Here is a 12500-nt window from a genome sequence, read left to right as displayed (position 1 = left end):
GCGGGGTCATGAACTGCCGTGTTGCAGCTCCAGGCTCCGCCCCCTTCTGCAACAGAACCCTTGCCACCTGCAGCTCATTCTTCCTTGCCGCAATGTGGAGCGGAGTGTATCCGTTCTACGCGCGCACACACACACCCACGTGCACACACGCACAAACACACACACGCACGTGCACGCACACACACACGCACAAACACACACACGCACGTGCACGCACACTCACGCACACACACGCACACACATGCACACACACACGCACACACACGCACAAACACGCACACCCACATGCACACACACACACACACACACACACACGCACAAACACGGACACGCACAAACATACACACGTACATGCACACACACACACATGCATGCACAAACACGCACAAACACACACACGCACATGCACACACCTACACGTCAGTTTCATCTTAGATGTTATAACACGTTTGTAAGAAATCAAGTCTTTATTAATTTCCTTATTTTCTTTTTGGTACAGTGAGCACAGTGAGTATAATGAGCTGTGATTATAGCACTACACTATGCTGTACCACACTACACTGAACTACAGCATATTATTATACTACATTATAACGTATTACACTTTTCTGCACTACTCTATACTGTACTACGCCCATTTAGGTGTCGATTGTTATTTATTTTATTTATTTATTTATTTAAAGCAGTAAAGGTGTTGAAACTGAAACAGAAACATCCTCTGAAGCTGAGCAGGAGAACAAGGCGTGTAAGCGTCTACATGAGTTCCAGTTGAGGTGAAAATGATCTGAGCAGAACAGAAGGAAAGATAATGAACTCTGCATGGCTCTATAGCAGATAAACGCATACAGTGATAGCTCAGCTGTTCCTCCCCTCGGCTAGCGACACCAAACTAGCCTAGTCTCGTGTTAGATATTTTATCTTATATTTTATTGCTCTGTAGTCCTGCAAACAGTGATAACACCCGAGGCAGGTTTTATGATAAATCCAACTTTTTGTCCATTTTTCACATTTTTAACAATTAGGCCTCACATGCAAGACAAGAAATTGCATGGAAACACAGGCTCTGTCCCAGCTGATTAACAGTCCAGCTAACGCCCTGTACTATACTATACTATTCTATACATTGCAATAAACTGTATTATTGATTTCACTGTGAATAGCTGGGCAATGTGGTGATATTATTTTAGCATCATGATATATTTTTCTGAAAAATCGCAGTAATTTTAGGTGTCAGTGCTTCTATAACTATATAACTGTATAGTGAATATAGTGACACAACACACACCTTGGCTGTGCTGTGAGGTGACGTGCCTTTATCCAGCAGCAGAAGAGCGAGCTGCTGATTATCATAGTGAACTGCTACATGCAGAGGAGTGAGACCATCCTGAGAGAGAGACAGAGAGGGAGACAGACAGATAGAGAAAGAGATGGAGAAAATATTCACCTCCATGACCTCAGAGCAGCATAAAATTAACTGTATCTGTGTCTGATCCATGTCCGATCTATAGCTCCAGTCTGTGTCTGATCTTTAGCTTCAGTCTGTCTGATCCATGTCTAATCTATAGCTCCAACCTGTGTCTGATCCATGTCCGATCTATAGCTCCAGTCTGTGTCTGATCTTTAGCTTCAGTCTGTCTGATCCATGTCTAATCTATAGCTCCAACCTGTGTCTGATCCATGTCCGATCTATAGCTCCAGTCTGTGTCTGATCTTTAGCTTCAGTCTGTCTGATCCATGTCTAATCTATAGCTCCAGTCTGTGTCTGATCATTAGCTTCAGTCTGTGTCTGATCCCTGTCTGATCTTTAGCTCCAGTGTCTGTACCTTTCCGGCTTCATCAGGCAGGGCTCTGCGCTGCAGTAGGAGTTTGGCCACCTCCAGGCTTCCATACTTCGCTGCTACATGTAGAGGAGTGAACCCTTTCTGTGGACATAACACAAAAAGTCTTTTTACACACACACCCTAACACACGACCTAATACACACATCTGCACAAACTAACACATACACAACCTAACACAACTCATTTCTACTCTACAAACAGTGTGTTACAGTGTATACACTAATATGTGTGTGTGTGTGTGTGTGTGTGTGTGTACCTTGGTGGTCAGTGCGTGTGTGGCTCCAGCCTCCAGCAGCACAGAGACGATGTGTGTGTGTCCCTCTCGGGCGGCGATGTGTAGAGGTGTGTATCCGTTAGTGGTGGCAGCGTCGGGATCAGCCATGTGCTGCAACAACAACTGCACCGTGTCAGACTGACCCAACCTCGCCGAAATGTGGAGGGGGGTCTGACCCTCCTGCAGAGAGACAGACAGGGAGAGTGAGACAGGGAGAGAGAAAGAGAGAGGGTGTGTGTGTGTGTGTGTATGTGTTACTCTGGCTGTTGCATCCACGCGAGCTCCGTTTCTCAGCAGGCAGCGCACCACCTCTATCTGCCCCGCCCTCGCTGACATGTGCAGGGCCGTCTCTCCCCGCTACACACACACACACGTACACACACCGACACATACACACAGGACAGTATGAGGAGGCAGTAATGTGGTATATACACAGTAATACTACCACTAATAATAATAATAATAATAATAATAATAATGAGGTGTAACTGACGACGTTGCAGACGTCTGGTGAAGCTCCATTCTGCAGCAGCAAAAGCACAATGTTCAGGTGACCCATAAACGCTGCCACATGGATTGGAGTCAGACCCGACTGCGAGAGAGAGAAAGAGAGAGAGAGAGAGAGAGAGAGAGAGAGAGAGAGAGAGAGAGAGAGAGAGAGCATGATCAGTAAAGATGAAGAATAACCTGGTGATGGGATAGGGGTTAAAGGTGAAAGGTCATTACTTCGGTGATGGCCTGAATGGAAGCTCCGTATTTCACTAGTAGCTCCATCACTTTTACTCTGTTCTTCTTACAGGCAATGTGCAGCGGAGTGAAACCATTCTGTAACACACACACACGCACACACACACACACACAGACAGAGACTTGTAGTAACAACACACCTGAGTGACTTTAAAACCAATATCTGTGTGTGTGTGTGTGTGTGTGTGTGTGTGTGTTACCAGTGCTCGTGCATTGGGATTGGCTCTCTTGTCCAGCAATAATTTAGTGACTCTGTAATGGCCGCAGTGGGCGGAGACATGGAGAGCTGTGAGGTAATCCAGAGTGACATCATCAACTGGCGCCTTGTATTGCAGAAGGTGCTTTACACACTCGACATGATCACCCTGCGCAGACATGTGCAGTGGGGACAGCCCATTCTGTGTGTGTGTGTGTGTGTGTGTGTGTAAGAAGGAGAAAAAAACAAAAGAGAAGCATTTTAATGGCAATGTTTATGAGCATCATAGCGCCACTGTGACATCTGTGTGTGTGTGTGTGTGTGTGTGTGTGTGTGTGTGTACCTTGGTTCGGGCGAGTATTGGAGCGTCTTTCTCTAACAGCAGCTCCACCGCTGCATCATGACCACTTCTGGCAGCACAGTGTAGGGGAGTCAGTCCGTCCTGTCCAGCACGCACACACACACACACACACACACTTGTGAGTAAATATTTTTACAGGTCATTGGTGAACATGAGACAGTGCTCTGTAGACTCACCCTGGTCTTAGCATCGATCTGCGCCCCCCTATCGAGCAGCAAGGACACCATGTTGGTATTTCCCCGTTTAGAGGCCACGTGCAGAGGAGTGATACCGTTCTGTAAAGGGAACATCAATCACTCACATCACTCCTACTGGAAAACATGGATGGAGCTCTGATTGGCTTATACTGTAACACATTTTTCTGTGATTGGCTATGACCTGATAACCTTTTCCCACTGACTGAAGTTGTAAAACACTGCTCTGTGCTTGGCTGAGGGTGTAAAACAATGCTCTTTGATTGGCTGAGTGTGTAAGGCAGTGCACTGTGATTGGCCGAGAGCGTTACCCTGGCGGTGAAGTCCACAGCGGCGCCACGGTTCAGCAGCAGTGTAGAGACATTAACATTTCCGTAATGAGCAGCGATGTGAAGCGGAGTGAAGCCGCTCTGCTCGGGGAAGATGGAAATGGGGAAGAAGGAATAAAAAGAATAAGGGGAGGAGCAACAGAGAGAAGGAATACTATTTATTTAAGGCACATGCTCGGTAAGTCAGAAATAGATCTGTCTAAACATGCAGCATGCTAATGGACCATCACAACTGAGCAGGAAATAAAGACAGAATAAGCTTTAAAATAAACCGTGCATGCAAGAAAATCATAAAGAAAAATAGAAAATAAAAATAAGAAACCTTTCATTGAATCAGATTAGGAAATTGAAAAAGATACCATTAAAGAAAGAAAACTGTATCAGCTAATAGCTATGAGCTAATGAGTACTGTTGAGATGAATATTGAGAAATGAATGTAAGAGTGCAGATCTTACGACTGATTGTCCCTTACCTTTCCATTCTGACAGACATGGTGCAATTTGAGAGACAAAATTAACGTGTGCAGCGAAACATTTTATAAATCAAATAAACCCTAAAGTGAGAGTTTTAAAATGATCACGCTGTACACCGAGGCCAAGCGAGCTCACAAAATGTGAATAAAGTTCCGTTTCAAAAAACACACACACTACACTGAGTGGCCAGTTTATCAGGTACACCTCACTAATCTCTGATCACATCTTAGCTAGAGAACGGAACGAACACCACATGGTGCGCAGGAAAGCGCTTACACACAAATGTACAAAGCTCAGAACTCAAACAACAAGAACCTGCATTTATGTTTTATGGAGCCATTCACCAGTATAACCTGTTCCATCATCACGCTGAAGGTGTTACATGTGGATCTGATGTTCTTCAGTGAGTATCAGGAGAGCATCAGGAGAGCATCAGGAGAACATGACCAGCTTACACTGTTCACTCCAAACTGTTCACTCAATGCTGCTTACAACTAACCCTAACCCTAACTCTTCTCCACTCTTCGGCTCTTCTCTCCTGACTGGAGCTCATGTTCTTCACTGATGACTTTAAATGGAATGTTCTGAGATGGACAGGCTTATTTGCATAAAGTGGAGCTCTGAACCAGAAAACCTGCAGGGCGTGTACCTAATAAACTGGCACATCATTACAGATACACAGATCTCTCTCTCTCTCTATATATATATACATATATATATATATATATATATATATATATATATATATATATATAAAGAGAGATAGATAGATAGAGAGATAGATAGATAATAAATATAATGTAAAACTATTTCTGCAGCTGAAATCCTGTCACTGTGTTTAGTGTGGAAAAAACCCAGAGAAATGTGTAAATGTGCATCAATGAGCAAACAAACTGAGAACCGAAAGAACCGTGAAGCAAAATGTGTTTAACTACAGGCATGCACACACACACACACACACACACACACACACACACACACACACAAAATGAAGTGTCTGAAGGAGGTGCAGTACCTCCGTTGTCCTGTTGACCATCATCTGCAGCAGCAGGAGGAGAAACATGTCCGTTACCTTTAGCAGTAGTGTGTGTGTCTGTGTGTGTGTGTGTGTGTGTGTGTGTGTGGGTGTGTGTGTGTAACCTTGGCCTGGACGTCAGTGTTGTGTTCGTTCTGGAGCAGTAGTGTGTGTGTGTATGTGTGTGTGTGTGTGTGTGTGTGTGTGTGTAACCTTGGCCTGGACGTCAGTGTTGTGTTCGTTCTGGAGCAGTAGTGTGTGTGTGTATGTGTGTGTGTGTGTGTGTGTGTGTGTGTAACCTTGGCCTGGACGTCAGCGTTGTGGTCGTTCTGGAGCAGTAGTGTGTGTGTGTGTGTGTGTGTGGGTGTGTGTGTGTAACCTTGGTATGGACGTCAGTGTTGTGTTCGTTCTGGAGCAGTAGTGTGTGTGTGTGTGTGTGTGTGTGTGTGTGTGTGTGTGTGTGGGTGTGTGTGTGTAACCTTGGCCTGGACGTCAGTGTTGTGTTCGTTCTGGAGCAGTAGTGTGTGTGTGTGTGTCTGTGTGTGTGTGTGTGTGTGTGTGTGTGTGTGTGTGTGTGTAACCTTGGCCTGGACGTCAGTGTTGTGTTCGTTCTGGAGCAGTAGTGTGTGTGTGTGTGTCTGTGTGTGTGTGTGTGTGTGTGTGTGTGTGTGTAACCTTGGCCTGGACGTCAGTGTTGTGTTCGTTCTGGAGCAGTAGTGTGTGTGTGTGTGTCTGTGTGTGTGTGTGTTTGTGTGTAACCTTGGCCTGGACGTCAGCGTTGTGGTCGTTCTGGAGCAGTAGTGCAGCAGACTTGGTGTCGTCTTTGCGGGCGGCGATGTGCAGTGCAGGTAAACGCACTTTCCCTTTAGTGTCTTTCTCCAATAACAAAGACACTACCTGGTTATGACCCTGCTGCAGAGCGATCGCTAACGGGGTGAAGCCGTCCTGTACAACACACACAGACACACACACCCATCACACACACACATACAGTAACATCACAAACACCGTCACAAAAACACACCTCAGTGGCTGTACTCTGGTTGCCTCCGTTCTCCAGCAGGTAGCGCACTACATCCAGGTGATTCTCCTGAGCAGCCATGTAGAGTGGAGTGAAGCCATTCTGTGTACACACACACGTACACACACACACACACACACACACACACACTGAATCACTTGTGTAAGTGGCTGTCACCAGTCTCATACTGACTCATATAAAACAATTAAGTCAAGTTATTCATGCTTTATAAAGGGACTGGTTTACTCAGTGTGGACTAGAGAAGGTCATGTGACTGCCTAAGACCAGCTTTGTGACTGATTACTTCTGATCATGTGATTGATTAAAGCTTGTCAGTATATACTACCTGCTCTGTTTTTAAATGCTGAAATATCACAAGTAGCACAGCCTGTGATTGGCTTGTGGGCGGTAACATGTGGTTCGAACCTGTGATTGGCTAGTGGGCGGTAACGTGCAGCTTTTACCTGTGATTGGGAGTTCACGTCTGCTCCTCTTTTCACCAGCAGCTTAGCCACTTCCTTCTGCCCAGCCAATGAGGCAATGTGGAGAGCTGTGTTTCCTTTCTGCATAGCCAATCAGAGAGAAGGATAGAGATTTAAACCGACGCTGTATGTGTGTGTGTGTGTGTGTGTGTGTGTGTATGTGTTGCACCTTGGTAGACGAGTTTACAGCTGCTCCTCTCTCCAGCAGCTCCTCCACCAGCTCCACATGACCTTCCTTAGCAGCGAGATGAAGTGCATTTAACCCATTCTAGACACACACACACACACACACACACACACACACAGTGAATGGTACAGAACACACATATTCACTAAATTATGATTATTAGCAGATGGACTGTGTCTGTGTGTGTGTGATTACCTGGTTACAGGTACTGATATCTTGTCCTCCCTTCAGAAGCTCCAGAACTTTCTCAATGTTTCCGGCTCTTGCTGCTCTCAAGAAACTGGTATTACTGTCCGACTGCAGAGACAACACACACACACACACACATTTCCAAAATTATATGTATACACATGGCTGATTCAGTGACGGACACACACACACACACACACACACACACACACACACATACAGCACAGAGCACAGACCACACCTAAACTACTAGAGACAAATCAATAAAAGATAAAAGCGTAGACTCCAGATGATAATGACACACACACACACTCACGCATTAGTCCATTAGCAGTGCAGAATGCTGTGTTGTATTTTTGTTCATCCACCATAACAAACTCTTCCATCTCTGTGTTATTGATTAGCCATGTCCCTCTGAGTGTTACAGGAAGACCTGATTGGTTGGTAATTAATTATTCAGAAGGTAAGCTTTGTCCTCAAGCTGCTGAACTTACAAACAGCTTCTGTCCATCACACACACACACACACACACTCAGGAACTGAGGAGGGACTGTGGAAGAAGGACTGAAAGATTGAGATTGAACTATGGAGAATGAGGAAGCACTGAGAAGAGATGACAACTGAGGAGGAACTGAGAAAGAACTATGGAGGAGGATGAATTGAGCAGGAATGTGGAGAAATGAGAAACTTAGAAGGTGGCGGAACTGAGGAGGAACTAAATCGGAACTGAGGAGATGGAACTGTGGAGGAAATGAGTCAGAAATGGATTTCTGTATCTGTGTTTTCTTCACATCTGCTGCATCAGATTTAAAACACTGATGTTCACCTACATGTACAAAGCCAAAAACAGACCTGAAGCCACTCATAACACCCCACTCCCCACCACATCCTACACCTCGCTCTGCACCCCACACCCCACTCTGCACCCCGCTCTGAACCCCACACCCCACTCTGCACCCCGCTCTGAACCCCACACCCCACTCTGCACCCCGCTCTGCACCACATCCTACACCTTGCTCTGCACCCCACACCCCACGCTACACCTCACTCTGCACCCCACACCCCACTCTGCACCCCGCTCTGCACCCCACACCCCACTCTGCACCCTGCTCTGCATCCCACACCCCACTCTGCACCCCGCTCTGAACCCCACACCCCACTCTGCACCCCGCTCTGAACCCCACACCCCACTCTGCACCCCGCTCTGCACCCCACACCCCACTCTGCACCCCGCTCTGAACCCCACACCCCACTCTGCACCCCGCTCTGCACCACATCCTACACCTTGCTCTGCACCCCACACCCCACGCTACACCTCACTCTGCACCCCACACCCCACTCTACACCTTGCTCTGCACCCCACACCCTACTCTGCACCCTGCTCTGCACCCTGCTCTGCACCCCACACCCCGCTCTACACCTCGCTCTGCACCCCACACCCCACTCTGCATCCCGCTCTGCACCCCACACCCCACTCTGCACCCTGCTCTGCATCCCACACCCCACGCTACACCTCGCTCTGCACCCCACACCCCACTCTGCACCCCGCTCTACACCTCGCTCTGAACTCCACACCCCACTCTACACCCCGCTCTGCACCCCACAGCCCACTCTACACCCCGCTCTGCACCCCACACCCCACTCTGCACCCCACTCTGCACCCCACACCCCGCTCTACACCTCGTTCTGCACCCCACACCCCACTCTGCACCCCGCTCTACACCCCACACCCCACTCTGCACCCCGCTCTACACCTCGCTCTGAACTCCACACCCCACTCTACACCCCGCTCTGCACCCCACAGCCCACTCTACACCCCGCTCTGCACCCCACAGCCCACTCTGCACCCCACTCTGCACCCCACACCCCGCTCTACACCTCGCTCTGCACCCCACACCCCACTCTGCACCCCGCTCTACACCCCACACCCCACTCTGCACCCCGCACTGCACCTCGCCCTCTCCAGGATGTGGCCATTGGTTCTAAAAATAAATAATTCACGAAGGCCTTGCATGGTCTAGCCTTGGGATTGAAATGATTTGAATCACAGTGAAGATTTGTGGAGTATCAGAGGAACCCTCATGACCTTGGGAAATTGACAATCTTAATATATAAGATTCACTATATTCACTTTATTGTCCTGTTCTGTGTATGTATTGTCCTGCACTCATCTCACAATGTTGTGTATTGCAGTTTATGCAGTCTTATGTACTGTTCTGTGTTGCACCATGATCCTGAAAAAATTACATTTTGTTCCAATGTGTATACGCTATATAGAGGAATGACAATAAAAACCCACTTGACTTGACTCACTAGATGTGCTACATATCTACCTTTGTGTCTAATTATATGTAAACGTTGAATTAGCTTCCACTGTTATGCTGATGATACACAGTTGTATGTTTCAGTAAAGCCAGAGGACAGACAGCAGCTTAATAAAGTTGAGAAATGTGTAAAGGAAATCGGACATTGGATGTTGAGTAACCAAAAGTACTAAAGAACTTCTACTAGGACCACATGCAGCTAGAAATGATCTTTCTGATCACACAGTAACTCTGGATGGACTTTCTTTTTCATCATGAGCAGCAGTAAAAGACCTTGGAGTGATTATTGACTCCAGTCTATCATCTGATGCTCATGTAGATAATATTACTAGGATAGTCTTCTTTCATCTGAAAAACATTTCTAAGATAAGAAATATAATGTCACTACATGATGCGGAAATATTAGTTCATGCTTTCGTCACCTCTAGACTAGATTAGTGTAATGCCTTACTGTCTGGATGTTCCAGTAGGAACATAAACAAACTCCAGTTAGTCCAGAATGCAGCTGCTAGAGTCCTAACTAGAACCAGAAGATACGACCACATCACCCCGATCTTATCCACACTGCATTGGCTCCCAGTGAAATCTCACATTGATTATAAAATACTATTATTAACTTATAAAGCACTGAACGGTCTCGCGACACAGTATATAAGCGAACTTTCAGTCTTTTGTGATCGGCCACGCCTACTTCCATCAAAAGGTGCAGGCTATTTGTTGGTACCTGGAATAGCGAAGGCTACAGCACTTGGAAGAGCTTTCTCTTATAGAGCCCCACAGTTATGGAACAGTCTTCCAATTAGTGTTCGGGACTCAGACACAGTCTCAGTGTTTAAGTCCAGGCTGAAAACATATTTGTTTACTCAAGCTTTTTGTGAATAGTTTTTTTCTCACTTAAAGGAGCAGATCTAGAGGATCACAGGTGTAGAGTGTTGAGGTGAACTGGGATGTTTGGATTGCCCTCCCACTTTCACACCTTCAACCAGGTGTGTTGATGATGGAGTGTCTGATCATCTTATGTCCCACGGAGCCCTCATGTCTGTGTTACCTTCTGGTTCTCCCTTTTGGTTACATTTAATTCCTGATTTCACTCTGTATATCTTCTTAAACCATTACAAGAGAACACCTAATAATCTGTGTTCTCTCTCTCTCTCTCTCTCTCTCTCTCTTTCTCTCTCTCTCTCTGTCAAGCTACACATCTTACTGCTGGCTGTTCTGCCCTCCGGACCTCAGTAGCCTATGCACTACTTCTGATTGGAGCTTCTTTCACCTGAGGATCACTCAGTGCTGCTGAGGATTGCTCCAGATGAATATCCTAAAGTTTGGCATGAGTTTGCAAATGGATTCTACCACATGAACACCCTAAAGATGGCTGTGGATGGTTTCACTTGGATAGCCTAGAGATTGTACTTACTGAAAACAGTTTATGCTTTAAGTCTTATTAATTATTCAGTAGATAACTTCACTTTGAGATTATAGACTTAGGGCTAAAAATACTAATTAAATAAAAAATGATCCTTTCAGCACACTTAGCACTGCCTGACTTTACAGTACACAGTTATAGAAGAAAAATGATTCATAATCGCACTAGCCGGTGTCTCGAGTCTGGTTCCTCTCAAGGTTTCTTCCTCATGTGATTTCAGGGAGTTTTTGATTTCATTAGGGATCAAAATCTACATCAGTATCTGGATTTCTTTAAGGTGGACTTGTCACAATGTCCATTGTGTTAAAAGTGCTACGTGAACAAAACTTAAAATGAAATACACTGAAGATGATATGTTTGTGTATTCATGTTGGAGCTGCACTAGCTAAACATCAAAGTAAAAGCTTTGCGTCAAAGTACTAATGTTGGTGGTTTGTGGTGTGAGAATACTTTTTCCCCTCAGTGTTGTCTTTTAAACATATCTTTGTTTATGCTTATAAATCACACGTTTGTTCATACAAATAATTAAAGTCAACAGAAACAGTCAAGAGAATTGTCTGAATGCTAACTGCTTATCCATGCTCACTGTATGAGTATTATGAGGACATGTTTGTGATGGAGTCTATGAAGCACGTCTGTAAGTTGCTGTGGATAAGAGTGTTTGTGACATTAAAAGAAAATGGCATTATAGAGGTCATAACTGAGATCAGCATTACTGTCAGCCAAATTCATAAGCTTTAAGTGCACATGCATAAATAAAAAGACAAGAGAAGCAGTCAGTAACAGAGAAAGCGGTTAGTAGCAGAGAGTGAGACAGAGAGAAAGACAGAAAGAGAGAGACTGCTGAGTCATACATCATTAACCCAAGCTGGACTAAAGAGGGGGCGGGGCTTAATGCCATTTCCTGGAATTAGCGATGTTCATCAGAGTTCACTTTAGTGATTTGATTTGTTTGACTTGCCAGTTCACCTCTGTTCGTCTCTGTGTGATTCAGCACCGAACAGCTCCAGTGTCACAGTTTACATATTGAGCGTTAGCATTAGCCTCTGATCATTTAAATGATGTTTGTTCTCTTCTCAGTTTCCACAAAGAAGATCTTGAGTAACGCAATCTAGTACTAACCATAATTTACTGCAAGATTTAAATCCTTTAAACCACTTCAGGTATCATAAGTGTTTAAACACATCTGTTCCTCCAACACACTTTTACCAAATGAAACTCTTCCCACTGGGTCACTAACATTAGTGTCACTAACACACACACACACACACTGCTGGAAATCCTACCAAATACATAATGACGTGTGTGTGTGTGTGTGTGTGTGTGTGTTTATAAGACCACCAGTATAAAGCTGATAGACAGGTAAATGATGACACAGCAAACACACTTTCAATTACTCTCTCTCTCTCTCACACACACACACACACACACACACACACACACA

At 45.5% G+C, this 12500-nt stretch overlaps 1 protein-coding gene across 1 annotated transcript in view; it reads right to left on the bottom strand.

Moving 5' to 3' along the window:
* Positions 1 to 12500, bottom strand: part of ank2a (ankyrin 2a, neuronal) — a 48052-nt gene that overhangs the window by 34099 nt on the left and 1453 nt on the right. Inside the window, exons 2-18 of the mRNA XM_053618952.1 lie at positions 7316 to 7417; positions 7103 to 7201; positions 6916 to 7014; positions 6455 to 6553; positions 6190 to 6375; positions 5431 to 5454; positions 3925 to 4023; positions 3596 to 3694; positions 3402 to 3500; positions 3063 to 3260; positions 2842 to 2940; positions 2609 to 2707; positions 2374 to 2472; positions 2098 to 2295; positions 1824 to 1922; positions 1286 to 1384; positions 1 to 115 (exon numbers count right to left, since the gene is read on the bottom strand). The exon at positions 1 to 115 is cut by the window's left edge and continues 83 nt beyond it. Of these exons, the coding sequence (XP_053474927.1) occupies positions 1 to 115; positions 1286 to 1384; positions 1824 to 1922; positions 2098 to 2295; positions 2374 to 2472; positions 2609 to 2707; positions 2842 to 2940; positions 3063 to 3260; positions 3402 to 3500; positions 3596 to 3694; positions 3925 to 4023; positions 5431 to 5454; positions 6190 to 6375; positions 6455 to 6553; positions 6916 to 7014; positions 7103 to 7201; positions 7316 to 7417 (1912 nt within the window). The remainder of the gene's footprint in view (positions 116 to 1285; positions 1385 to 1823; positions 1923 to 2097; positions 2296 to 2373; positions 2473 to 2608; positions 2708 to 2841; positions 2941 to 3062; positions 3261 to 3401; positions 3501 to 3595; positions 3695 to 3924; positions 4024 to 5430; positions 5455 to 6189; positions 6376 to 6454; positions 6554 to 6915; positions 7015 to 7102; positions 7202 to 7315; positions 7418 to 12500) is intronic.

This window comes from Ictalurus furcatus, chromosome 29, assembly GCF_023375685.1.
Source record: "Ictalurus furcatus strain D&B chromosome 29, Billie_1.0, whole genome shotgun sequence".
Taxonomy (NCBI): Eukaryota; Metazoa; Chordata; class Actinopteri; order Siluriformes; family Ictaluridae; genus Ictalurus; species Ictalurus furcatus.
Note: the sequence above shows the minus strand (reverse complement) of the source record. Positions and strands in the feature narration are given on the sequence as shown.